Source organism: Dryobates pubescens, chromosome 3 (genome assembly GCF_014839835.1).
Source record: "Dryobates pubescens isolate bDryPub1 chromosome 3, bDryPub1.pri, whole genome shotgun sequence".
In the NCBI taxonomy this organism is placed as follows: Eukaryota; Metazoa; Chordata; class Aves; order Piciformes; family Picidae; genus Dryobates; species Dryobates pubescens.
In genome coordinates this window covers 22471389-22496898 of record NC_071614.1, presented here as the reverse complement: position 1 = coordinate 22496898, position 25510 = coordinate 22471389, and the positions used below count along the sequence as shown (strand labels likewise).

The window sequence follows — 25510 nt, the reverse complement described above, 5'->3', positions numbered from 1 at the left end:
TCCTGTCTCCCACCACGCAGCAGCTCTGTGGCCACTTGAGGACAGATTAGGAGGGAGCACATCGCTATTAGGAGAAGAATGGGCTTGCAAAGTCGTGAGTGGTCGACAAAGGCTGAGCCCTGCTAGAGCTTCCTCACGCTGCCTCCTGGCAGCATCACTCATCCTGATGGGGTTCTTAGGAGGCGGCAGCAATCCCCGCAGACAGCGGCTGTCACCTGCGCTAGCGGTGACAAAGGACCTGGGCTCCAGTCAGATGCCTTTCACTTCAGAAGGCAAAAGGAAGAGCCGGGGGAGGAGGGGAAGGGGAAGGGGGAGGGAGGGGAATGCTGTTCCTTTTTCAGAGCAGAGGGATGAGTCTGCAGGCTGGGAGGTCTTCCCTTTGCCGTGCCTCAGTTTTCCCCCGGGCAAAATCCACTCCATGCTCCTGGGGTCTCGGAGGAAAAACAAGCAAAAAGTGGGTTTCTATTTTTCCTTTTTATTATTATTGTTCTCCACAGTTCCTGCACATTTCCCGGCCTCACAGCCCCCTGAATCCCTCCCTGTGAGCCCAACTCCGTGTCCCCGGCCAGGATGTCAAGCACACTGTGGAGCATCCTGCCCGTGGTGCTGTGGCTGCTGCTCTGGCACCCCACAAGTGCCAGTGGCCCATGCTGGGAGAGTGGCAAATGCCAGGACCTCACCACTGAGGCGGGTATTCTGGTAAGCCTGGGGATGGGGACTGGCCTCCAGTGCCTTTGCCGGCTGATGGGGTGGGAGAAGAGATGATGGGGATGCCAGCGTCATGGGGGTGGTCTGCACCAGTGTAGGGGAACAGCCCCAGAGAGGCTGTGGAGTCTCCTTCTCTGGAAAGATTCCCAAACCCTCCTGGGAAGTGATCCCAGGCAAACTGCTCTGTGGGACCCTGCTAACCTGCTTTAGCAAGGAGCTTGGGCTGGATGATCTCCAGAGGTCCCTTTCAACCCCCAACACTCTCTGATCTCCAGAGGTCCCTTTCAACCACTACCGTGCTGGGACCCAATGACTTCAGGTTTCAGTGGGCTCCTGTCACCTGTCTTCTCGTTGGGGGCTGATGCCAAAATAAGGTTTTGAGCTTAAATGTGGGAAGAATGAGCAATTTGGATGTTGGCTTCACCCTGAGCCCAAGGGTGCTTGCAGAGGATGGTGGTGACACAATGGCACAGCCACTCCCCTTGTGCAAGTGCTGAATTTGCTCAGTGGAAGCTGTGTCCCTTTCCAGCACTGTTTCCAGCCACCCAGGGCTGGTTTGGTGTCTGGGCATGAGAGAGGTGATTCTGCCCCTCTGCTCTGGAGAGATACCACCCACAGTGCTGCATCCATCTCTGGGGTTGTAGGCACAGGAGAGACATGGACCTGTTGGAGTGGGTGCAGAGGAGGCCACAAAAAAGGGTCCAAGGGCTGGACCCCCTCTGCTGTGAGGACAGGCTGAGAGAGTTGGGGTTGTTCAGCCTGGAGAACAGAAGGCTCCAGGGAGAATTTATCGTGGTCTTTCAGTACTTAAACAGATCTATGAGAGATGGGGACAGACCTTTCTTCAGGGCCCACTGTGACAGGACAAGGGGTGATGGTTTTAAAGTAACAGAGAGGAGATTCAGATTGAATAGAAGAAAGAAATTGTTTCTGCTGAGGGTGGTGAGACACTGGCCCAGGTTACCCAGAGAGGTGGTAGATGCCCCATCTCTGGAACCATTCGAAGTCAGCTTGGATGGGGCTCTGAGCAACCTGATCCAGTTGAAGACATCCCTGCTCAGTGCTGAGCTGTTGGATTAATCATAGAATGGTCTGGGACAGAAGGGACCTTCAAAGGTCATCCAGTCCAACCTCCCCTCAATCAGCAGGGGCACCCCCAGCCAGATCAGGCTGCCCAGAGCCTCATCAAGCCTCACTTTCAATATCTCCAGGGAAGGGACCTCAACCACCTCCCTGGGCAACCTGTTAGACAACTTTCAAAAGTCCACTCCCACCCACCCAAACCATTGCATGATTCTATACAACACCCTGCTGTGCAAGCAGACCCCTGCCAACCCCCAGGGCCAGGAGTGTCCCTCCTGATGCTGGTGTTTAAAGGTCCCCTGCCACCCAAGCCCCTCTGCTGTGCAGACCCCTGCCGAACCCCCAGGGCCAGGAGTGTCCCTCCTGGCGCTGGCGTTTAAAGGTCCACTGCCACCCAAGCCCCTCTGCTGTGCAGACCCCTGCCAACCCCCAGGGCCAGGAGTGTCCCTCCTGGCGCTGGCGTTTAAAGGTCCACTGCCACCCAAGCCCCTCTGCTGTGCAGACCCCTGCCAACCCCCAGGGCCAGGAGTGTCCCTCCTGGCGCTGGCGTTTAAAGGTCCACTGCCACCCAAGCCCCTCTGCTGTGCAGACCCCTGCCAACCCCCAGGGCCAGGAGAGTCCCTCCTGATGCTGGCGTTTAAAGGTCCACTGCCACCCAAGCTCCTCTGCTGTGCAGACCCCTGCCAACCCCCAGGGCCAGGAGTGTCCCTCCTGATGCTGGTGTTTAAAGGTCCACTGCCACCCAAGCCCCTCTGCTGTGCAGACCCCTGCGGAACCCCTGGGCCCGGCCGCGGCGCTGACGCTGCCCGCCCCCCCCGCAGGCGTGTGCCAGCGTGTGCAGGTCGGAGCTGTCCGCCGAGGCTCCGGTGTACCCCGGGAACGGGCACCTGCAGCCGCTCTCGGAGAGCATCCGCAGGTACGTCATGAGCCACTTCCGCTGGAACAAGTTCGGCTGGAGGAACAGCAGCGGCGGGGCGCGCAAACGGCAGGGGCCGGCGGGGGACGGCCCGCCCCCCGCAGCGCCGCCTGCTGGCCCCCCGGCGCAACGCCAGCAGGAGGAGGGGGCCGGCCCGCAGCGGGAGGAAGGCAAACGTTCCTACTCCATGGAGCACTTCCGCTGGGGCAAGCCGGTGGGGCGCAAGAGGAGACCCGTCAAGGTCTACCCCAACGGGGTGGAGGAGGAGTCGGCCGAGAGCTACCCTTTGGAGTTCAGGAGGGAGCTGGTGCTTGGCACCGGGGCACCGCCTGAGGAGGAGGAGGAAGAGGAGGAGGAAGAGGAAGGCCCAGAAGAGGAGAAGAAGGCAGCGTCGGGCAGCTCCTACCGCGGGGGCCAGTACGGCTGGCACACGCCCTTGAAGGACAAGCGCTACGGGGGCTTCATGACCTCGGAGCACAACCAGACCCCTCTAGTGACTCTCTTCAAAAATGCCATCATCAAAAGCGCCTACAAGAAGGGGCAGTGATGGGGGGAGGGGGAGGGAGAGCCCGAGGGGTGTCCCAGCCTCGCCACCAACCGCCACCACCACCCCCTCTAGCTTTAGTGTCCCCCTGGCATTGTGCTTCACCTAGAGGTCACTCGTCCTGTCGCTCTGCGTTAGTGCTCCGCAGGGATCCACTCCCGCCTTAGGGATGAAGAAAGACATCAACCACTTCCCCACACCCCCTGGACATGCTGTGGGAGCAGGGATGTCACCACTTTGGAGCACACCGAGTGACTGCCACCTTTTCACCGAGCTGTACAATACTGTAAATGAGAGAGTAAAAGAATTCTAAACAAACCAAAAAAAGGTTAATAAAAATAAACCAATCTATCCTCCTTCCTTCCTTTCTGCAAGCTACCCAGCCCTCAGCAGAGTCTCTGGGGGTGGCTGTGCTGCTCAAGGGAGAGAACGAAGAATTGCAAAGTGAAATGGACGTGCTGGAGCGTGTTCAGAGAAGGGCCATGAGGATGAGCAGCGGGCTGGAGCCCCACTCCTATGGAGACAGACTGGGAGAGTTGGGGCTGTTCAGTCTGGGGAGGAGAAGGCTCCAAGGAGACCTCATTGTGGCCTGCCAGTATCTGAAGGGGGCTACAAGAAAGCTGGGGAAGGACTTTTGAGGGTGTAAGGGAGTGATAGGACCAGGGGGAATGGAACAGAACTAGAAATGGGTAGATTCAGATTGGTTGTTAGGAAGAAGTTCTTCCCCATGAGGGCAGTGAGACACTGGAACAGGTCACCTAAGGAAGTGGTGGAAGCCTCATCCCTGGAAGTTTTGAAGGCCAGGCTGGATGTGGCTCTGAGCAACCTGATCTAGCTGGGGATGTCCCTGCTGACTGCAGGGAGGTTGGACTGGATGACCTTTGGAGGTTCTTTCCAGTCCAGACCATTCTATGATTCTAAGTAGAGATGCTGAGGAGGCTGGGCGGGAGGGGAGGCTTCGTTACAGTCCTGCTGCTACCTTGGATAGTGAAGCGTGGGACAGGCTGGGGAGGGTGCTTTGTGCTGGTGCACTAGGGAGGAGGTCAGGTTTAAAACCATAAAATGGCTTTGGTTGGAACAGACCTTTAAGATCACTGAGTCCATTGGTTAACCCAGCACTGCCAGGGCACCACGAAGCCATGTCCCTCAGCACCACAGCTACATGGCTTTTAAAGCCCTCCAGGGATGGGGACTCCACCACTGCCCTGGGCAGCCAGTTTTAGGCCTTGACTATTCTTTTAGGAGGGTTGGACTAAATGATGCCCAGAGGTCCTTTCCAACCCCTACCATGCTGGGATTCTCTGAAATGTTGCTAAAGGAAATCAAGGTAGTGCTCAGGGATGTCCTGGATCAATCCTTACCACAGCAAGAGGCAGAGGGTCTGCTGGTGCAGCATGTATGTGGCTGGAGCACGCATGGCATGAAGTGCCTTTTGGCCCCTCGAATATCTACCCATACGTCCTAGGACCCATTGTTGGCCTTGGCCAAAGGGTTTGTGCTCATTCATGCACACTGTGAGCAAGAAGCCCAGGACCCTTCCCTTGGCACTGCAGGACAGGGGGAAAAAAGGAGTAGAGACTAAATTATAAAGGATGAGGAGGATGAAGCCTGGTTTGGGTTGGATCCTGGGCACAGAGAAGAAACTTTTTCACTGAAAAGGTTCTCAGACACTGGAACAGGCTCCTCAGGCATTGGAAGGTGCTGCCCAGGGAGGTGGTTGAGTCACCACCCCTGGATGTGTTTGAAGGTGGTTTGGATGTGGTGCTTGGCGACATGGTTTAGGGGTGACCCTTGCAGAGTAGGGTTCTGGGTTGGACTTGGTGATCCTGAGGGTCTTTTCCAGCCAGAATGTTTCTGTGATTCAGGAAGGTGGCTGAATCCCCATCCCTGGAGGTGTGTAAAAGAGGCAGAGAGGTGGTGTTGAGTGCCATAGTTTAGCGCCAGCCTTGGCAGAGATGGAGAATGGTTGGACTCAATGGTCTTAAAGGGCTTTTCCACCCAAAGCTGAGTGAAGGAAGATTGCTCTCATCTGAGACCATCCTCCTCCTCCTCCTCCTCTTCTCCATCCCAGCCTCAACTACCCATTTTTCCCTCTCCTGGGGTGCCTGGCTGCCGTGAACACACCAAGACAATGCCCCTAAAGTGGCAACATCAACATTTATTGGACGTGGGCGTTGAGACAGTGCACTGGCGAACATCAGCAGCTTCTCGGCCCCTTTAACCACCCGCTCCCCTCCCTGCCCTCAGCCCGCCCCGCAGCACAGCCATGGGAACGCAGACATGCACCTAAAGGGCTCTGTTGGATGGAAACAGACTTTGTCATCTCTACCTACACGAGCATCTACACTAAACGTGATGGCCCAACGGGTGAAAATTTACAGGTGGAGTTTGGGTCCCAAAACGCGGTGGGAGGCGCAGCCAGGCGGGCGGGGACAGTCTCAGCCCCGCTGCTGGGCCCCACGGAGCAGAGCCAAGGACAGGAGAGACAGCAGTGTGTGGTGACAGGAGGGACCAGCAGCTGCTCTGAATTCCAGTTCAGCTTCCTGGAGCAGTGGCCAGGGGTATTTTTCTGCCCCCCAAAAAGGGATGATGAGCGCCCCAAGACGCGTTCTGTGGTGTGCAAGCAGACCTGGCACTCCTCTTCCCACCTTTGTTGTGGTGTTGAAGAGGTTTGGAGGTGGTGTTCCTGTGAGGGGCTTTTGGGTTTTCCCATGGGGGGTAATTCTGGGAGGTGGTTTTTTGGCTTTCCCATGGGGGTGAACTTGGGAAGGTGCTTTTTGGTTTTCCCATTGGGATTAAAGGGTATGTCCAGCTGTTTTTAACCTGGGCACACAATTTGGGGCTTAATTGCTTTTCCTGCTGCATTTCGTTAAGCATTCAGTGCTTGTCATTAGGAAAGCCAGGGGGACAAACCCTCCTTCCTTGAGCAGCAGCTTGCTTCCCATCCCCACTGCCAACCCCGAAATCCAGCCCAAACCCAACTTCCAGCAGGAGCAGGGGAGCAAAAAGAGCTCAGGGGCAGGGGATGAGGGACGCTGAGGAAAGGCAGCAGGAAGGGAAGAGCCTCAGGCAGGGCTGGCACAGGCAGAGCCACACTGTGAGCAGGGCAGTGCCGTGATTCAGCCCAGGGACCAAAATAAACCCTTCTTTGTCCTGTCCTCTTAAGACAGACCCTTCCCTAAGCCCGGATTACAGCACAAACCAGCGGTGATCTCGGGGCAATCATGAGCTGTATCCGCTCGAGCGGGACAAGAACAGGGATAGGAACTTGTCATTACAGCCTGAAATAACTGCCTGGAGAGCTGCCGGGAGAGGGGGCCCACAAACAGGGCGTGCCAGGGAAACAGGCTGTGGCTGAAGCAAACCCAGAGCTGGCTGCGTTTACCTCCTGTCCCTCCACCCTGTGCAGAAGCAGCTCCCACACCTCCAGCTTCAGACCCTCCTGTGCCTCGTCAGGTAACAAAGACAGAAGCAGCTTTGGAGGCGAAGGGGCTGCCCAAGCTCACAGGAGAGACCTCCCAGGGCCCACCGGGCTGCTCAGAGGGTGAGGGTGGAGAAGCTGCACAGTGCCTGTCCAGCTGTGAAGGGTGCCCAAGCTCACCTTAGCACACCAACACTCAAAAGGCATTTGGCAGCAAGAGAGACCCTGTGAACCCCTGAATACCCTCCAAGAAATCTTTCCTTCCCATCCCTTCCATCTTCACGTTGCAGTTTGGGTTTGGTAGGACCCAGAATTTCCTACCATGTATTTCTAAAGCAAAAATCTTGACAGCTTCATCTCACCCCCCCCTACCCCTCCAGCTCCAGTTCTATCCTACTGCACAAGAAGAGGCTCAATCCATGGCCCACCAGATGTAGGGTCTGCAGGTGCAAACATTCCAGGTCAGGATGGAGGAGGCTCTAGTTGAAGAGGTTGTGTGTCCCTGCTGACTGCAGGGGGTTGGACTAGATGACCTTTGAAGGTCTCTTCCATCTCAGAGCATTCTATGACCCGTTAAAGCACCACTTATCACAGCCATTTCCTGCAGCACTGCGGGGGTTCTTTGTGGTTATGGCTCAGTTGATTTAAAATTGGACTTTGTCGAAGTGATTCTGCTACAAATAAATAAACAAACAGACAAACAATCCTCTCTTGGAGGCAGGAACCCCAAAACGGTGACAACCCAGCCCCAAGCCCATGAAAAGAGTGAGTCAGCATTCCCCAGCATGGTGGTTGCTCATGCCTCGTGCAACTGCCCCAGACGTGCCACTGCATGCCCAGGTGTACCATCACACCAGCTCCTCTCAAGCAGCCTGCCTGTGACCCAGGGAAGATGCACAGCTCATGTGGGCTTTACCCTCCATCAAAAATGAGGTTTCCCAAAGAAATCTTGTTTTTCAAGTCACCTGGCACCAGCCAGCCTGCTGTGTGCCCCCACACTGGGATGGGATGATCCATCCCTTCCAGGACCCTCCTTCCAGGGCACTGAGGCGCCGTGAAGCACCCAGAGGAACTGGCCATGAGATGAGGGAGCTACAGGAAGATGAAGGCCCACAGGCCAGGAGCTGGATGTGGGGACCTCAAGCACCAGCTTGAGCAGACTTTGGTTTGTGGCTTCCCCAGGCTCCAGCACACCCCAGATCCCCCCCACCCCCCCCATTTTACACCCTCCAGCTTCAGCCCTGCCCGGTGCCAGGGGCTCTCAAGATGGCCAACAGACAATGCAGGGAAGAGGTTTGCTTTATGCTGGGAAGATGTACATGGCCCAACATGCTCTGCCCAGAGCCAGAGCACCTCCTCTCCCCAGAAGATGAAACCAGAGAGGGAGGTCCCAGCAAATACCCACCTCCCCCACCACCCCCCGCTGCAAAACGTGGCTGCAGAAGGTCCCAACAGAAAGCACGGGAGACAGGTTTGTGGTGTCAGTGAATCTTGGGGTGGCCTCTGTGTCCCTGTGAGGATGTGTTCCCACTAGGGTCAGCAGTCTCTCCCCAAGGGGTCCTCCTTTGGTGCGAGCTGTGGGGTGGTGGCTCTGTTCTACCAGCACAGCCACCTTCAGTACACGCACAGGTCTGGGAACTTCATCTCGTACACCGGGATGGAGTGGTTTTGGGGCTGGCCATAAGCAGCTGTGATGGTACCAGAGGGGCTTGGAGGTGGTCTGAAACACAAGAGGTGGAAGGAGATGGATTATAGAGAGGTTTGCTGATGAAGCAGCTTGTTAGAGTGAGTCCAGAGGAGGCCACAAAAATAATCCAATGGCTCAGACCCCACTGCTGTGAGGACAGGCTGAGAGAGTGGGGCTTGTTCATCCTGGAGAAGGCTCCAGGGACACCTTCTTGGGGCCTTTTAGTACTTAAAGGAGGTGATAAAAAAGAAAGCTGTGGACAGACATTTTAGCAGGGCCTGTTGTGACAGGACAAGGGGTCATGGATTTGAACCAAAAGAGGATGGATTCACCCAGAGAGGTGGTAGATGGTCATCCCAGGAAACATTCCAGCTGAGGTTGGATGGGGCTCTGAGCAACCTGCTCTAGTTGAAGATGTCCCTGCTCACTGCAGGGGGCTTGTATTAGATGACCTTTAAAAGTCTCTTCCCATTCAAAGCATTCTGTGATCCTGTGAAGTGAAGCCTGGTGCAGAAAATGTGGTTCCTGCACCATTTCAGGTCTCCCCAGTGCCACCACAGCAGAGAACTGGGGCAAACAAACCAGGACCTGCTCCCAGCAACCTTTGTGTCCACTCTTGCCATTGCGAAGACTCCAACCCCAGGCTGGACCCCATCCCCAGCACACAAGCCTCCTTGGTGGGAAATGTACATTGGCCCCATTGCCCCTGGCCTTGTGTTCAGGCACTCCAGAGTCCAGCAGCAGGTTTCTGGGTGGCTCAAAAGGCACAGGGTGCTTGGCTGCTGCCTCAACTCACCGTATGGTGATCTCAAAGATCTGGTTGAGCTTGCTCTGCAGCAGCGTCGCCTGTGAGAGACACAGAGGCTCTATCAGCAGGGCCCTACTCAGGACACGCTCCCCAGACACCACAGCAGGGAGGGGGTGGCCTGGCAAAATTCAGAGCCACGTTGTCCCATTGTCACTGGAGCATTTTGAGTGACACAGGCTGGACTCACCCGGGCTCCACAGTGGGCAGCGATCTCCTCGAACGGAGCCTTCTGAAACTTCTCCACCACCTGTCGCCTCCGCTCCCGCTCCTGCTCCTCCACAGCCACGCTGTCTGCTGGAGCAGAGAGGAGATCACAGCATCACACAGGCACAGAATGGTAGGGCTTGGAAGGGACTTCTGGAGACACCTAGCCCAGTCCCTCTGCTAAAGAAAGGTCACCCAGAGCAGGTTGCCCAGGGTCACCTCCAGGAGGGTTTGGAGGAGGCTCAGGGGAGACCTTCCTGCTGTCTACAACTCCCTGAAGGGAGGTTGTAGCCAGGTGGGGGTTGGTCTCTTCTCCCAGGCAACCAGCACCAGAACAAGAGGACACAGTCTCAAGCTGTGCCAGGGGAGGTTTAACCTCGAGGTGAGGAGAAAGTTCTTCCCAGAGAGAGTTGTTAGCCATTGGAATGTGCTGTCCCAGGGAGGTGGTGGAGTCACCGTCCCTGGAGGTGTTCAAGAGGGGATTGGACGTGGCACTTGGTGTCATGGTTTAGTGGTCATGAGGTGTTGGGTGGCAGGTTGGACTTAATGATCTTTGAGGTCTTTTCCAACCTTATTGATTCTATGATTCTATGACTCTCTCTAGAGAAGGAGACTCCACAATATCTCTGGGCAGCCTCTTCTAGGGCTTTTTCTTCTCCCTCCAGCAACCTCACAGGAAAGAAGTTTCTCCTCATCTTCAGATGGAACCTCCTGGGTTCCACTTAGTTCTGTCGCTCCTTGTCCTGTCCCTGGGCACCACTGAAAAGAGTCTGCCTGCATCCTCTTGACATCCACCCGTTAGATCTTTATCAGCACTGAGAAGATCCCCTCTTGTCCAGGCCAAATAGCCCCAGGTGTCTCAGTCTTTCCTTATCGGAGAGATGCTCCAGTCCCCTCAGCCTCCACTGGATTGCCTCCAGTACTTCCCTGTCTCTCGAACTGGGCAGGCCAGAACTTCAAAACAATATTTCAGATGTGGTCTCAGCTGACTCTCAGCTCAGTTGGCTCTCAGCTGCTCCCCACCCTCACAGACCACCACTTCCACACCTTCCCAGTATGGATTTGGGCACCCCTAGAAGGCCAAGGAGCACATCTCCAGTGTCTGGCTCTGGGACCAGCCCCATCAGAAACATGAGATGTTGCCATGGCAATGGGGACTCATCCCTCCATGGTGTGCACACACAGACATGGGGTGGCAGCAAGCATCACCACACCAGACTCCACCTCTCTCTGCAATGGCCATCTCCCTCTCTTACCTATTGCCTTCTTCAGTGTCTCATACGTGATCTCCTCTGCTGGTGCTCTCTAAAGGAAGGAGAAAAGGAGATGAGGCTCAGCACATAGCACAGGACATTGGTCTTGGACCACAGCAACCCAGAACTAGGTTGCATTTGTGCACCAAACCCTGGTCCTTAAAGATTCCCTGCACTGAGTTGCAGGCTGGTACATGAAGGTCCCATCAGGGGCAGTTTGGGTCTGTTTGACCCTGCTTGCTGCAAGACATGGTGGGTCTGAGTTACGGGCCCCTGTGCTTGCAGCCAGGGGAACAACTATGGGTGAAGCCAGATGGAGAATGAAGGGGCAGGCTGCTCCAAGGGCACAATGCAGAAGGGGTGAGACAGCCCCCATGGCTCTGGTACCTGCTCCCGCTCAGGGCTGTTCCTTGACTCCACCTCCACCTGCAGAGAAATGGTCTCACCAATGCTCTTCCTCTTGGACAAGCGATCTTCATCTGGGGAGGAAGAGGAAGGGCTGAAGAGCTCATTGAAGCTACCCTGGGGGCAGTGGGCTGAGTGCAGGCAGCTCCCAGCCTCACATCCCTTTCTCACAGCAGTCCATTTAAGCCCAAAGCCATCCAAAACAGCAGAAGTGAGGACTAAGCCAAGCCTTTCATGGCCATCCAGTCACGCATGTGGCAACCCCAGGAAGATTCCAGTTAGCCACTTTGTGCCTCAGTTTCCCCAAGGCTGCACCTCCAACAGAGAGCAGGAAAACAGCCAGCCCATTTGGAGGACAAGAACTGCACACCCTCATAACTGTGCAGTGCAAGGGCCTAGTTTCCTCCCCTCCCAGTTCCCAGGAGGCCCTGGAGTGGTACATACCTGTCAGCTGGGGGATGTAGGGTGTGCTGAGGCGGTCTGAGTTGTAGCCACTGCCACCCAGCACCTCACTGATCTTGCTCTGCCAGAAGAAGACCTCTGGGCCCAGGCGGTCAAGGCTCTTGCTCAACCTATGGAGGTGGAGAAAAACCAACAGAGATGGCAGCATCAGTCCTGGTAAGAGAACCATGCCAGAATGGTTTCCAGTCCCTTTGGGTCAGAAACAGAATGTTCTCATGGCTTGGGATGCATCATGCTGTGTGCTCAGGTGGCCATGAAGGCCAACCATATTCTGGCTTCATCAGCAGTGGTGTGGCCAACAGCACTAAGGCAAGGATCATCAACCCTACATACTCAGTACTGCTGAGGCTGCACCTTGACTCCTGGGATCAGTTTTAAGCCCCTCACTCCAAGAAGGACATTGAGGTGCTGAAGGCCATCCGAAGAAGGGCAAGGAAACTGATAAAGGGTCTATAGCACAAGTCTTGTGAGGAGCAGCTGAGGGAACTGGGGCTGTTTAATCTGGAGAAAAAGAGGTTCTTGCTCTCTGCAACTCCTTGAAAGGAGGTTGGTCCTACCCAAGTGACAGGACAAGAGGAAATGGCCTCAAGTTGTTCCAGGGAGGTTTAGGTCAGACATGAGGAACAATTTCTTTCCCAGAAGGATTATCAAGGCCTGGAACAGGCTGCCTAGGGCAGTGGTGGAGTTTCTAGCCCTGAGATGGTTTAAAAGCCATGTAGACATGATGCTGAGGGACATGGCTTAGTGGTGACCTGGCAGTGCTGAGTTGACAGCTGAAGTTCATCTCAAAGGTCTCTTTCAACCAAAGCAACTCTATGATTCTATGATCTCATGAGTGCCAGTCCCTTAGAACAGGTAGTGGAGAAGAAGGTATTTCCAGGCTCTTACGTGGGTTTCTCCACAAACACATCTTCAGGGAGCAGATAGGGAGCTTCCTTCTGTCGCATCTGGATCACCTGTGGAAGACATGCAAGAAGCCAAGCTCAAACCCCATGGGTGGCCAGGAGGGCTGATGTCTGAGCTGCTATGGACAGAGGCTTCAGCCCTGGCCCCAGCCACTCCCACACACCTCATGGATGTGCTGGCAGAAGGTGGGCACAGTGGTGAGCTGGCTGATGAGGTTCAGGTAAGCCGCACCGAGGGCAAAGAGAGCGCAGCGGTTGTAGGCTGTCAGGTTGTCCTCATTGATCTGGGCAATCTCCTGCAAGAGAGATACAGCTCCATAAGACAAGGATGGATAAGGCCCCAGCCTGATCTCCATCCACCTTGTGGCATCATCTGCCTTCCAAACATCCTAGCTTTTGGAGCCTGGCTGTGCAGTACTTCATACAAGGCAGCTGGGGTCTCTGCTGAGCCTGTTGGGTTGATCCTCCTGTGGTGGGAAAGCTGAGAGCAGGCGAAGCACCTGATCTCCTTTCCTCCAAAGAGGACCAGCTCCAAATCATTCCCCCTTCCAGAGACACTCCTTCCCATCTAAAGAAGATTTTTTCACATTGAGGGTGGTAAGCCACTGGCTCAGGTTGCCCAGAGAAGTGGTAGATGCCTCATTCCCAGAGCCATTGCAGGTTAGGCTAGACAGGGCTCTGAGCAATGTGAGGTAGCTGAAGATGTCCCTGCTCACTACAGAAAGTTTGGACTAGATGATCTTTAAAGGACCCTTCCACCCCAAAGATTCTATGATTCTTTGATCACATCCCAGCTCACCCACCCCGTGGTGCTGAGCTCCAGCAGCCCACCCAGCTCCCCCACTGCCTACCTGCACTGCCAGCACCAGGCGGATGAGGTCCACCATGACCTCCTCGTTAGCCAGCTCAATGCTGATGAGCATCAGGAGGCTGAACAGAGCCTCATAGTGAGCCTGCACATTGCTCTCCTCCTTGCATATCAGGTAGATGTGTCGGTAGAGCTGCTGGCCGTGCTGTTGGGACACAGAGATGTTTGTCACCTCCTGAGCATCTGCCATCAACACAGAGACAGAATAGCAGCAGGGCCCAGCAAAGATGCCTCCAGCCGTGTGGGAAAGAGCAGAACTTCAGCAGTCACCAAGTAAATGAAGAAAGCCCCCAGGGAGAAGGAGCTGTGACTAACAATATGAATAAATAACATGAGACAACTTGGACAGCCATTTGATAAAGAGATTTTGGGGTACCAGCACATCCTGGGGTTCTCATTCCTTGTAGCAAACAGCAGGGAAAGGGTTGCCCAGAGAGGTGGTAGATACCACATCCCTGGAAACATCCCAGGCCAGGTTGAACAGGGCTCTGAGCAACCTGCTCTAGTTGATGATGGCCCTCCTGACTGCAGGAGGGTTGGACTAGATGGCCTTTATAGGTCCCTTCCAGCCCAAACCATTCTGTGATGCAGGAGTCTAAAAGGCCCACACATAAAACACTGATGCAGACTGAACCCCACCAGCTTTCCCAAGGGACATCTCCAGGTTTAGAGGCAGCATGGAACTACAAAACTCAGTGTGAGCTGGGGACACAGTGGCACAGTCCCTACAGTGGTCTGCACAAGGACAGCCCGGCCCAGACCCTGACACTACCTTCTTCATGAAGACGGTATCTTGGCGTGAGCATTTGTCCACTTTCAGCTTCAGGACTGAGATGTCGCTGATGGTGCTGCAAGGAAAGGCAAAACTCAGACACAGGAGGGAGGAAGTGTGATTGCCACATGCCTGCAGAGGTCTGCATCAGAAATGAGTCATCTGGGAGGAAGCTAAAGGTAGCTTTTAAAACCCACCTGAGCAACTGAGACATTCAAGAGCACTGAGGCAAACCACCATAGGATCTTGAGGCAGTGTGCTCATGAACACCAAGGCAAGCTGACATAGAAATGTCCAAGCAAAACTGCAGCAAACTCTATGGAGATGCTCCCACCTGGGCTTACAGTCACCTTCTTCCAAGGTAATGCAGCATGGGCAACATGAGTGCCCAGCAATGCAGTCAGTGGAGCCACTCGAGGAGGTTACTGCTCCTGTGCATCCTCCTGGGACCACTGTCTAACCACAATTACATTCAGCAGCATGATCCCACATCCAAAGAGACCTCCCATCCATGTGGCTCTTCACAGACCCCTAATCTGCAGCATTAAACCACCCCAGAACTGGTACCAAGTTAAATAACTATCCTTCCAGTGCTTCAAGCCCAGCAGGTATCCCTCCCAAGCCTCCTCTGCAGTGTCTGCAGGTCCCAGCCTTTTTGAGGGGCTCCAGGGACACACCTGATGGTGGAGAACTTCTGTCGGTTCCCGTGGCGATCAATGAAGCTGATGAGGATCTCCAGGACAAAGAGACGGATCTCAGCATCTTCCATGAGGGCTGCAGAGAGCAGCCTGTCCAGGAAGGCACTGGGAAGTGCTGTCAGCATGTTACTGCACTGGAAGCCCACAGAGACCTTCAAGCATCAAAGAAAACAAGAGGCAGCATGACAGTGTCAGCAAGAAAGAGGAGGTGCAAGCAAAGCAGACCAAGTACGCCTTCAATGCTTCCTAAATCACCCCAGGAGAGAGGTCCCCAAGCTCAGCTCTACCACACCAGCAGATGGGGAGCTCAGAGGTCTCTTGGGGGCTGGATGTTCCTGTGGGGATGGTGCCATGTTCATACCTGGAGGAGGGACTTCAGGAGCATTATCTGTGTCAGCCGATTACGGTTCTCCCTGCCATGGAGAGAGGAAACATGTGGTAAAATCCAGGTGGAAACAAGACAGCCTTTCCTTCCACACCCAAAGGATGGAAAAGCCTTGGAAAAGGCAGGACCAGTTTCCCCAGAGTAACCACCACAGACAGCCATGGTGTAAAGGTCTCCAGCAAACAAGCTCCAACCAGCAAAAAGGCCTCCAAAGGAACGATGAACAGTGGAATGATGAAGGAATGAGGATTGTCCAAGTGCTTAGCCTGCCACAGGCACTGGAAACAAAGCAGCATTAGCACCTCCAAGGCAGCTGCAAGCTGAGTTCAGAATGATGAACCTACCTCTGGACATCCCTGTCCCACAGGGACTCTTAAGGGACACCAGGCACTCTTCCTGAACAGGGTCCTCACTCTTAAACAGCTGAGAATTGGAGGGATGAAGCCCAAGCCCACCTGGTCCTGGGGGCACCTCTGCTCCTTGTTCCCATCACACTTCTTGCAGAGCCACTGTGAACCAAAGCTCCTCTGCAGCAGTGTGGTGGGGTTCAGTGCAAAAAGAGGGAATCTGGAATTCTCTACTGTCTGAACTCAGTCTTTCTTAGTTTGGGGAGGACACAGGGAGCACACAAGAGATTTTCAGGCTGTCCTATCACATACAGCTTGTGCTGCCTATCTCTGCCCAGAAGAGGAGGCTCTGGGGAGACCTTATTGCTGGAGAAAGCTCATGAGCTAATAAAGGAGCAGTAACACATGGCCTGGCACAGCCAGTCTAGCACTGAGAGTACATGGACCTGATGGAATGGGTCAAGAGGAGGCCACAAACATAATCAGAGGGCCGGAACCCCTCTGCTATGAGGAGAGGTTGAGAGAGTTGGGGCTGTTCATTCTGCAGAAGAGAAAGTCCCAGGGAAAACTTCTTGTGGCTTTTCAATACTTAAAGGTGGCCAAGGTGAAAGATAGGGACAGATGTTTTAGCAGGGCCTCTTGTGACAAAACAAGTGGTGATGGATTTAAACTAAAAGAGAGGAGACTCAGACTGGATAGAAGGAAGAAACTGTTTCTCCTGAGGGTGGTGAGACACTTGCCCAGGTTGCCCAGAGAGGTGGTAGATGCCCCATCCCTGGAAACATTCCAGGTCATGTTGGACATGGCTCTGAGTCTAGTTGCAGATGTCCCTGCTGCCTGCAGGGTTGGTTGGATTAGAAGACCTTTCCAGGTCCCTTCCCACTGTGTGATGCTATGATTCCACGAGAGCACAGCCATCCTGGGGCTAGCAGCACAATCATACTCCTGGGGTGAGGAAAGCTGGCCTGGCTGGATGGCACCCAGCACATCTCCCACCACGTGAACCGGGACTGAGGGCAGGCATCAGGAATCACCCCTGTGTGAGCAAGGAGCAGAGCACTTCCCACCAGCCAGCCAGCAAAGCCTCTTCTCCCACCACAGACAAGTGGGAAGAGCCTGACCGTACAGCCAAGATAAATATAGCATCAAGGGCTGTTTGCTCCTTACCTACATGTTTCAGAGCTGATACCTCAAATAGCTCTCATGGTCTGTTCCCACACTTCTCAAGCAATTATCTTGTTTGGGTGTTTTCCCTTCCTTCTCTTCCTCCACTGCTGGGTATAAATATCACCTCCTGCTCAGTGTTAATAAAAGCTCAGAGGCAGCTCAGAGTGGGGAGGCAGCAATGTGCAAGCCAGTCCCGTGAAGTAATACACAAGCCTCTCAAAAGCTATGGGCAGCTCTTGCTCACCAGTGGCCACCTCACTGCCCTCAGACAGCTGAAATGTGAACACTTGACAGGACAAGAGGAAATGGCCTCAAGTTGCACTAAGGGAGGTTTAGGACAGACATGAGGAACAATTTCTTCCACAAAAGGCTTGTCAAGGCCCAGGGCAGTGGTGGAGTCACCATCCCTAGAGGGCTTGAAAAGGCATAGAGATGTGGTGCTGAGGGACATGGTTTAGCACTGACCTGGCAGTGCTGGGTTAATGTTTGGGCTTGATGACCTTCAAGGTGTGTTCTAACCAAATCAATTCTGCCATTCTAAGTCACACCCCTGAATATTATTTTTAGTCCTTGGCTGACACCCCAGAAACCAGCTCCTCTCTCAGCAGGTACCTGCAGCACCACTGCCTGTAAACATTGCTCCCCCTTGCCTCTCTGGTGTTCTAGTGCTCCTTGTCATCATGTTTGCAGCAGACAGCAAAATACTTTAACCATGAATCAGATGTTGCTCAGCTTCCCTTGCTCTTCAGAGGAAGCTCTCCATGCTCAGCCAAGCTGTCAGCCCATGGCTTGGACAGCAGCACTCTGTGCTGCTTTAGGAGCTGGCTGGAGGGCCCAGCCCAGAAAGTGGTGGTGAATGGTGCCACATCCAGCTGGCGGCCAGTCAACAGTGGCATCCCCCAGGGATCAGTGCTGGGCCCCATCCTCTTTAACATCTTTATCAATGATCTGATTGAAGGTATTGAGTCCATCATCAGTAAGTTTGCAGATGACACCAAGCTGGGGGCAGGAATTGATCTGTTAGAGGGTAGGAGAGCTCTGCAGAGGGACCTTGCCAGGCTGGACAGATGGGCAGAGTCCAAGGACATGAGACTGAACACATCCAACTGCCAGGTTCTGCACATTGGCCACAACAAACCCCATGCAGTGCTACAGGCTGGGGTCAGAGTGGCTGGAGAGCAGCCAGGCAGAGAGGGACCTGGGGGTGCTGGTTGACAGTAGGCTGAACATGAGCCAGCAGTGTGCCCAGGCAGCCAAGAAGGCCTATGGCATCCTGGCCTGCATCAAGAATAGTGTGGCCAGCAGGAGCAGGGAGGTCACTCTGCCTCTGGACTCAGCACTGGTTAGGCCACACCTTGAGTCCTGTGTCCAGTTCTGGGCCCCTCAGTTTAGGAAAGATGTTGAATTGCTGGAAGGTGTCCAGAGAAGGGCAACAAAGCTGGGGAGAGGCCTTGAGCACAAGCCCTACGAGGAGAGGCTGAGGGAGCTGGGGTTGCTTAGCCTGGAGAAGAGGAGGCTCAGGGGAGACCTTCTTGCTGTCTACAACTCCCTGAAGGGAGGTTGTAGCCAGGTGGGGGTTGGTCTCTTCTCCCAGGCAACCAGCACCAGAACAAGAGGACACAGTCTCAAACTGCACCAGGGGAGGTTTAGGCTGGTTGTCAGGAAGTTCTTCCCAGAAAGAGAGATTGGCCATTGGAATGGGCTGCCCAGCGAGGTGGTGGAGTTGCCATCACTGGAGGTGTTTAGGAGGAGACTGTCTGGGGTGCTTGGTGCCATGGTTTAGTTGATTAGATGGTGCTGGATGATGGGTTGGACTTGATGATCTCAAAGGCCTCTTCCAACCTGGTTAATTCTATTCTATTCTATTCTATTCCATTCCATTCCATTCCTTTCTGATAGTGTGCCCATGTCCCACTCTGTCCCCAGAGATCACCTCAAAGTGATGGCTTGAGGACCTCCCCAGCACTTTCAGCGCTGGCTTCAAAGCCTTACACATGGGATAGCAGCAGGGAGAGCAGGGTCAGGGGGAGGATGAGGAGTGAGGAAGGCATCAGTTCTCACCCAGCTTTGCCATCCTCAATGGAGTGCTGTGAGGAGGGCAGAGGCACCTTGTTCATGATGAAGACCATCACCTCAGACTGCTGGTAGGTGGGCAGCGTGCTGGCGAAGGACCCTGTGGGGATAAGAGTGAGCTGGCTGTGTGCAAGGCACAAGCCAGTGCGATGGGGTCTGCTCCTGTGCCCCGCTCCAAGCTGGCAGCAGGACCCTCATAGACTGGAAGAGGACAAGGCCTGCCAGGATCCAGCAATCAGAGGCAGCTTTCTCTTCAGGGTGATTCAAGAGGCATCAAGATTCCCCCTGGGTCAGGCAGTCCCAGGCCCAGGCAGGGCAAGGCTGAGATGCCAACACCTCCCTCTGCCTTTTCCTTTCCTGGGGCTGGTGCTTTTATCATCCTCAGCAGCTGCAGCGTTCTCATTCCCCATTCTCCTTCCTTTCCTCAGGGTCCCATACCCCAGGGTGCTGGCCAACAGCCAGCTGAAGATGAATGAGCCAGCATGTGCTCAGAAGGCCAACAGCATCCTGGCATGGATCAGCAATATTGTGGCCAGCAGGACTAGGACAGGGATTGTACCCCCATACTGGGCACTGGTGAGGCTGCATTCTTATACTAGGTTCAGTTTGGGGCCCCCTCAGTCCAAGAAGGACACTGAGGGTCTGGAAGACATCCAAAGAACAGCAACAAAGGTGGTGAAGGGTCTAGAGCATAAGTCTTGTGAGGAGTGGCTAAGGGAATTGGGATTGTTCACCCTGGAGTAAAGAAGGCTCAGGGGAGATCTTCTCACTCTCTACAACCCCCTGAAAGGAGGTTGGAGCAAAGTGGGGATCAGTCTCTTCTTCCAAGGAAGAAGCAATGTAACAAGGGGAATTGGCCTTAAGTTGTGACAGGGGAGGTTTAGGTTGCACATGAGGAACAATTTCTTCCCTGGAAGGGTTGTCAAGGCCTGGAACAGGCTACCCAGGCCAGTCCCCATGCTTAGAGCAATTTAAAAGCTGTGTAGATGTGGTGTGAAGGGTCATGGTTTAGTGGTGACCTGGCAGTGCTGTGTTAGCGGTTGGATTCGAGGATTTTTAAGTTCTTTTCCAACCAAAACGACTCCACAAGTCTACGACTCCAAACCACTCTCCCTGTGCTCAGCAGCCCTGCTGGGGATGCCCGGGGTTGCAATGCCACCTGCTGATAGCCTGTCGCAGCAGACAGAAACCACCTCCCATCACCACTGCTAAGATGAGGGTGATTTTGTTTCACCCCAGATAATCCTGCAGATAAACCCACCCACCAGCACAAGCCCATACCCACTCCAGGCACTGCAGAGCACCCCACCTATGGTTTTAATGACAGCCTCCTGGAACATCCTCTCCTCGTGCTCCTTGATGATCTTGGTGCTGATGCCGGCAGCGCAGTCGTAGCTCCCGGTCAGTGCGTAGTCGATGCTGAGTCGCAGCTGCCTCAGCAGGGTGTTGAACACCTCCAGTACTGTGGGGCCTGGAGTGGTGAGAGGTGAGAGATGGTGGAGCATGGTAAGAGGACAGCTGCAGTTTTCCACATGGAGATGGAAGCTGTATTTTCCCAAAGGACAGTGTGGTTTATGTGTCACACCACTCCATAAAGAGACTGAAAAACAGTTTGGCCAGACACCAGAAGAGCAGCATCCTTCCAGGAGCACCATGAGGGCCTGAAGATGAGCCAGCAGCATGTCCAGGTGGCCAAGAACACAAACAGCAGCCTAGCTTGGATCAGCAGCAGTGTGGCCAGCAGGGCCAGGGTAGTGATCATCCCCCTGTACTCAGCACTGGTGAGGCCACACCCCGAATACTGAGCTCACTTTTGGGCCCCCCACTCCGGGAAGGATCTAAACTATTCTATGAAATGGCACAGAACAGATCCCCAGCACCTCTGCATGCCCTAGACTGGATCCTCCATCACCAGCTCACATGCCAGAGCCCAGTCCAAACCTCCAGCACCGCTCCTACCACAACAAAAGGGTGAAGGGATGTATGGAGAGGATCACTTTATCCACTTACCAACAGATCCAGAGGCTGCGATCACAGCTGCCTCTGAGAGGACCTCCACGATGCCTGCTCGCACCGTGGCTGCACTCTTGCTGTTGGCATCCAGGTGCCCCAGGAGCTGCTGGATCACGAGATGGGAGTGCTGAGGCTAAAAAGAGTGCGTGAACATCATAGAATCATGGAACCATGGAATTGCTTAGGCTGGAAAAGACCTTTACAACTATCAAGTCTGACCATTGACCCAGCACAGCAAAGGTTACCACCAAACGAGGTCCCACAGCACTGTGGGTGCTGCATGCACAAGGTGACAGCCTGTTTCTATAACCCACATGGCTACCAGGGACAAATCCTGCACTGAGTCCCTCCTCAGCTCTGCTCAGCTGTGGTGCTGAGGGATGTGGTCTAGTGGTGACCTGGCAGTGCTGGGTTAACAGCTGGACTCGACGGTCTTAAAGGTCTCTTCCAAGTAAAACAGCTCTGTGATTCCATGAATCACTCCTGGGACTGAGATAGAAGCTCCACGAGCAGCATCCTAAAACATACAGGGCTGGCACATGGCCAGGCTAACACCCACCAGCCCGTGCCCACCCACCCAGCCCAGCCCACACCGCCATGCACCCACCCCCTGCCTGTCCCCAGCCCATGGTGGTGGCCAAGATCGTTGCGAGCGCTCGGGCTCGGCGCTGCCGGCATGCAGCAATGCAGCGGTGGTGGCTCTGACTCAGCCCAGGCGTGGAAGCTGAAGCTGGAGCCTCCAAGCACGCACGTGTGTCCCCAGCCAGTGCCACCAGGCAGAGTCCCACCAGCTCCTCACCTGGATTGAGTACATGATGATCCTGAAGCAGCAAGTGGCGAAGATCTTCGGCTCCCAGAGTGAGTGGTTATCCAGGTGGCTGAGGAGGAGATGCAGACAGAGGGGAAAGTAAACTGTCAGTCCCTCAGAGCCTGCAGGACCAGGGCTGGCCAGAAGCAGCAGGGAAGAATCCCTGCAGGCAAGGGCAGGGACACGAGCTGACTTCTCTCCACGACAGCTATCTACCCCGTGCCGCTGCATCCAAAGACAGGAGCGAAGCCTGAAACCCAGCGCCCATCTCCAGCAGCGTGCTGAGGAGCCTTCACCCAGCTCTGCCCCTCGCCGGGTGCTTCCCCAGGCCTCAGCTTCCCTCGGGGCAGACCCGAGGGACGCCCGACTTACATGAGGACAGGCTTGATGGCGTTCTTGATGTTGCCGTAGGCCGCTCGGCCCAGCAGCTCCCGCAGACACCTCTCAGCCAGCTCTGCAGGACTCTCCTTCTCCTTCTCAGCGGCTTGCAGCGGCGAGGGGGAGCGGCTGTGAAAGCAGAGGAGGGCGGTGAGAGCAGTGCTGAGCGTGCGACAGCAGGAGAGGCACAGCCGGGGAGGGCTGGAGCAAAATGGTCATGGCACCTGCCTGCACCTCCCGGGTTACCCCTCACAGAGCCCACAGCCACCCCACAGCAGGTTGATGTCACCTTGCCAGACAGACAGGGTAGCTCCATCCCAGCAGTGCTCAGCGATAAAGTGCTGCTGGACTGGAGCCAGAGCAGGGAGCAGCATGTGTGCACGCATGGCAGAGAGCAGGGGGACGTGCCAGGATGGCCCTGCCTGCGCTGCCAGGTTGTGCCAGGCAGCAGGGACAGTCCCTGCATCCCTGGGGCTGGGGGAATGATCACAGAGCACAGTGCTGCAGGAGGAAGGATGTTATTGGGGATCTGGGGGGGTGAGGACATGGGATATAACATCCTTCCAGGGTGGACACAGCTGCCCAGGGGAGTAAAAGTAAAGCAGTCATGACTGGGCACAAGTCACCCTGAATATGCACACCCCAGAGGAGATCCATCTTATAGATATATGTAGGTTGGACTTGATGACCACAAAGGTCTTTTCCAACCTGGTTAATTCTGGGATTCTGTGATCTATCCCCTTTTTCTACACTTGGGCTTGTCTGCCACCACACAAACACCACAAATGCTTGTATCACCTTGATGCCTCAGTTTAGAAGAACAAAAAGAAAAGTCATCAGGCCAGAAGCCAACTTCCCAAGTCTGAAAGGTCCTTTTTAACCTTGAGAACAAAACCCCCAGGAGGAATTCATGCCTGTTTCACTGCTCTGCTTCTCAGCTAAGCAGCTCCCCATCAGACACCCAGCTGGTGGCAAGCAGTGGTGAGAACAGCTAGTGAGAAGTCACACCAAGAGAATGGAGGGTCAGCAAGTAAAGCCATATTTCAGTTCCTGAGATTCCTTGTCTGGCTTTAAAACAGCTTCTGTAGCACTTAAGCAGGAATCCCTCCAAACAGACAGCTCAGAGCCTTTTCAAACTGCACAGGAATGTTCTCTGGTTCACAGGAGCCATGGTGCCCTACTGCAATAACCTTCATTGCACTGGGGGCACAGAGTTCCTATCACATGCAGCATCCTTCACAGAATCCCAGCGTGGTGGAGGTTGGAAGGGATCTCTGGGGATCATCTAGTCCAAACTCTCTGCTAAATCAGGGTCACCCAGAGCAGGCTGCCCAGGACTGTGTCCAGGCAGGTCTGGAATCTCTCCAGAGAAGGAGACTCCACAACCTCTCTGGACAACCTGTTCCAGTGCTCACAGGGATGAAGGTTTTCCTCCTGTTCACATGGAACCTCCTGCATCCCAGTTTGTGCCCACTGCTTCTTGTCCTGTCCCTGGGTACCACTGAATGGAGTCTGGGCCCATTCTCTTTACCCTGTCCTTTAGCTATTGATCAGCATTGAGAAGATCCCCTCTCAGGCTGCTCTTCTCCAGGCTAAACAGCCTCAGGTCTCTCAGCCTTTCCTCCTCACAGAAATGCTTCAGTCCCCTCAACATCTTTGTAGCCTCTTGCAGCAGAGGCTACCTCCAGTAATTTCTTGTCACTCTTGAACTGGAGAGCCCAGAACTGGACCCACTGCTGCAGTTGTGGCCTCACTATGGGCAGACTAGAGGGAGAGGAGAACCTCCCTCAACCTGCTGACCACACTCTTCTGAATGTACCCTAGGAGACCATTGGTCTTCCTGGCCACAAGGGCACATTGCTGGCTCATGAGGAAGCTGATGTACACCAGCAGACCCAGGTTCTTCTCCACAAAGTTGCTTTCCAGCAGGGCAACTCTAATCTGTACTGGTGCATGAGGTTTTGCCTCCCCAGGTGCAGGACCCCACACTTGCTCATGTTAAACTCCATGAGGTTCCCCTCCACCCAACTCTCCAGCCTGTCCAGGTCTTGCTGAATGACACCACAGCCTTACAGGGTGTCAGCCACTGCTCCCATCTTTGTCTCCTTCAGTGGAGTACTCACAGGATCTCAGACAGGATTTGCAGAGACCAATCATCCTCCTGCAATACCTCTGCCCTGCAAAACCTTGCCAAGAGCCACTCCAGGACCCCAAAGCTTCTGTCAAAGTAGGTGGCTCATGACAGCAGCATCCAGCTCACCTTTCAGTGTCTTCTACGTTCTGTAAGTTGAAGAGCAGCGAGGGCACAATTTTGTCCATGTGCTGTGGGTCCCAGATGTTGGCTTGGAGTTCATCATTCACTGTCTTCCTCACCACTCCTTGCAGGCCTTTAATGCCGGACATCCGAATCCTAGGCAACAAAATGACACCGAAGTGCTTCCCATCTCTAAAGCCAATGGGATAGCTTTACACTCACATACACACAGGGATCAAGCTGGGCAAGACCTTGGACAGGAGACACTCATGAGGGAGCTAGGATTGTTTAGCCTGGCGAAGAGAAGGCTCAGGGGAGACCTTCTTGCTCTCTACAACTACCTGAAGGGAGGTTGTAGCCAGGTGGGGGTCGGTCTCTTCTCCCAGGCAACCAGCACCAGAACAGGAGGACACAGTCTCAACCTGTGCCAGGGGAAGTTTAGCCTTGAAGTGAGGAGAAAGTTCTTCACAGAGAGAGTCATTCACCACTGGAATGTGCTGCCCAGGGAGGTGGTGGAGTCACTGTCCCTGGAGGTGTTCAAAAAGGGACTGGACACAGCACTTGGTGCCATGGTTTGGTAGTCATGAGGTGTTGGGTGATAGGTTGGACTTGAGGATCTTTGAGGTCTTTTCCAACCTTATTGATTCTATGATTCTATGATTTATTGGCTGCTGGAGGGCTTCATGCAGGCAATGCCCCAATTCCCATTTCCAGACCACAGGGAAATCCTCCTGCCCTGAGAGGAAGTTGGAGCAAGGTGGGGTTTGATCTCTTCTCCCAAGGGATCAAAGAATAGGACAAGAGAAAATGGCCTCCAGTTGTGCCAAGGGAGGTTTAGGTTGGATACAATGACGAATAGCTTCAAAAAAGAGTTGTCAAGGTCTAGAACAGGCTTCCCAGGGCAATGGTGGAGTCACCACCCCTGGAGGTGTTGAAAAAGGGATTGGACAGTACAAGACATGTACATGTAGCTGTGGTACTGAGGGACAGTGTTTCAGTGGCGACCTGGCAGTGCTGGGTTAATGGCTGGACTTGGTGGTCTTCAAGGTCTCTTCCAATCAAAACAAATTCTATGATTCCATGATTCTGTGGTTCTATCCCTGTGGCTTCCCACAGCCTGACAGATATGAGTAGAAAAGGCTCTGAACCACCCAAAACCGTCCTGGCAGCAGCAGCTGGCCTCTCTCCATCATCCTTCCTGGCAGGTGCCCAGGGCAAGCAGCAGTCACACATCTCCACAGCATGCACCACTAAGGATGGAGAGGTGGCACCAGCGAGCCTGGCCTCTCTGAAGGACTGGATTTGCCCCTGGGAAGTCTCTGTTCCCCAGCATGCTTGGAGGGTGCTCCCA

General features: G+C 54.4%; 2 protein-coding genes across 2 annotated transcripts in view; one reads left to right on the top strand and one right to left on the bottom strand.

The window, feature by feature from the left end:
• The first annotated feature begins 570 nt into the window (after nt 1–570).
• POMC (proopiomelanocortin) lies at nt 571–3564 on the top strand. Its single transcript, XM_054178264.1, has 2 exons — nt 571–699; nt 2613–3564. Exons 1-2 carry the CDS (start codon nt 571–573, stop codon nt 3252–3254), a joined length of 771 nt encoding a protein of 256 aa, XP_054034239.1. The 3' UTR covers nt 3255–3564.
• Nucleotides 3565–7890: 4326 nt separating this feature from the next.
• Nucleotides 7891–25510, bottom strand: part of EFR3B (EFR3 homolog B) — a 42276-nt gene continuing 24656 nt past the window's right edge. The window contains exons 6-23 of the mRNA XM_009907724.2: nt 24166–24315; nt 21900–22034; nt 21519–21597; nt 20717–20852; nt 20016–20177; nt 18695–18806; nt 15096–15147; nt 14714–14886; nt 14037–14112; nt 13248–13409; nt 12561–12692; nt 12380–12447; nt 11474–11601; nt 11012–11103; nt 10628–10676; nt 9355–9461; nt 9156–9205; nt 7891–8392 (exon numbers count right to left, since the gene is read on the bottom strand). Of these exons, the coding sequence (XP_009906026.1) occupies nt 8287–8392; nt 9156–9205; nt 9355–9461; nt 10628–10676; nt 11012–11103; nt 11474–11601; nt 12380–12447; nt 12561–12692; nt 13248–13409; nt 14037–14112; nt 14714–14886; nt 15096–15147; nt 18695–18806; nt 20016–20177; nt 20717–20852; nt 21519–21597; nt 21900–22034; nt 24166–24315 (1969 nt within the window). The 3' untranslated portion in view covers nt 7891–8286. The remainder of the gene's footprint in view (nt 8393–9155; nt 9206–9354; nt 9462–10627; nt 10677–11011; nt 11104–11473; nt 11602–12379; nt 12448–12560; nt 12693–13247; nt 13410–14036; nt 14113–14713; nt 14887–15095; nt 15148–18694; nt 18807–20015; nt 20178–20716; nt 20853–21518; nt 21598–21899; nt 22035–24165; nt 24316–25510) is intronic.

Bases quoted from the DNA above. Each gene is read 5' to 3' on its own strand.
- POMC (XM_054178264.1), top strand. From the start codon at position 571: ATGTCAAGCACACTGTGGAGCATCCTGCCCGTGGTGCTGTGGCTGCTG. The intron at 700-2,612 runs GTAAGCCTGGGG...CCCCCCCCGCAG, and splicing joins CCACTGAGGCGGGTATTCTG to GCGTGTGCCAGCGTGTGCAG.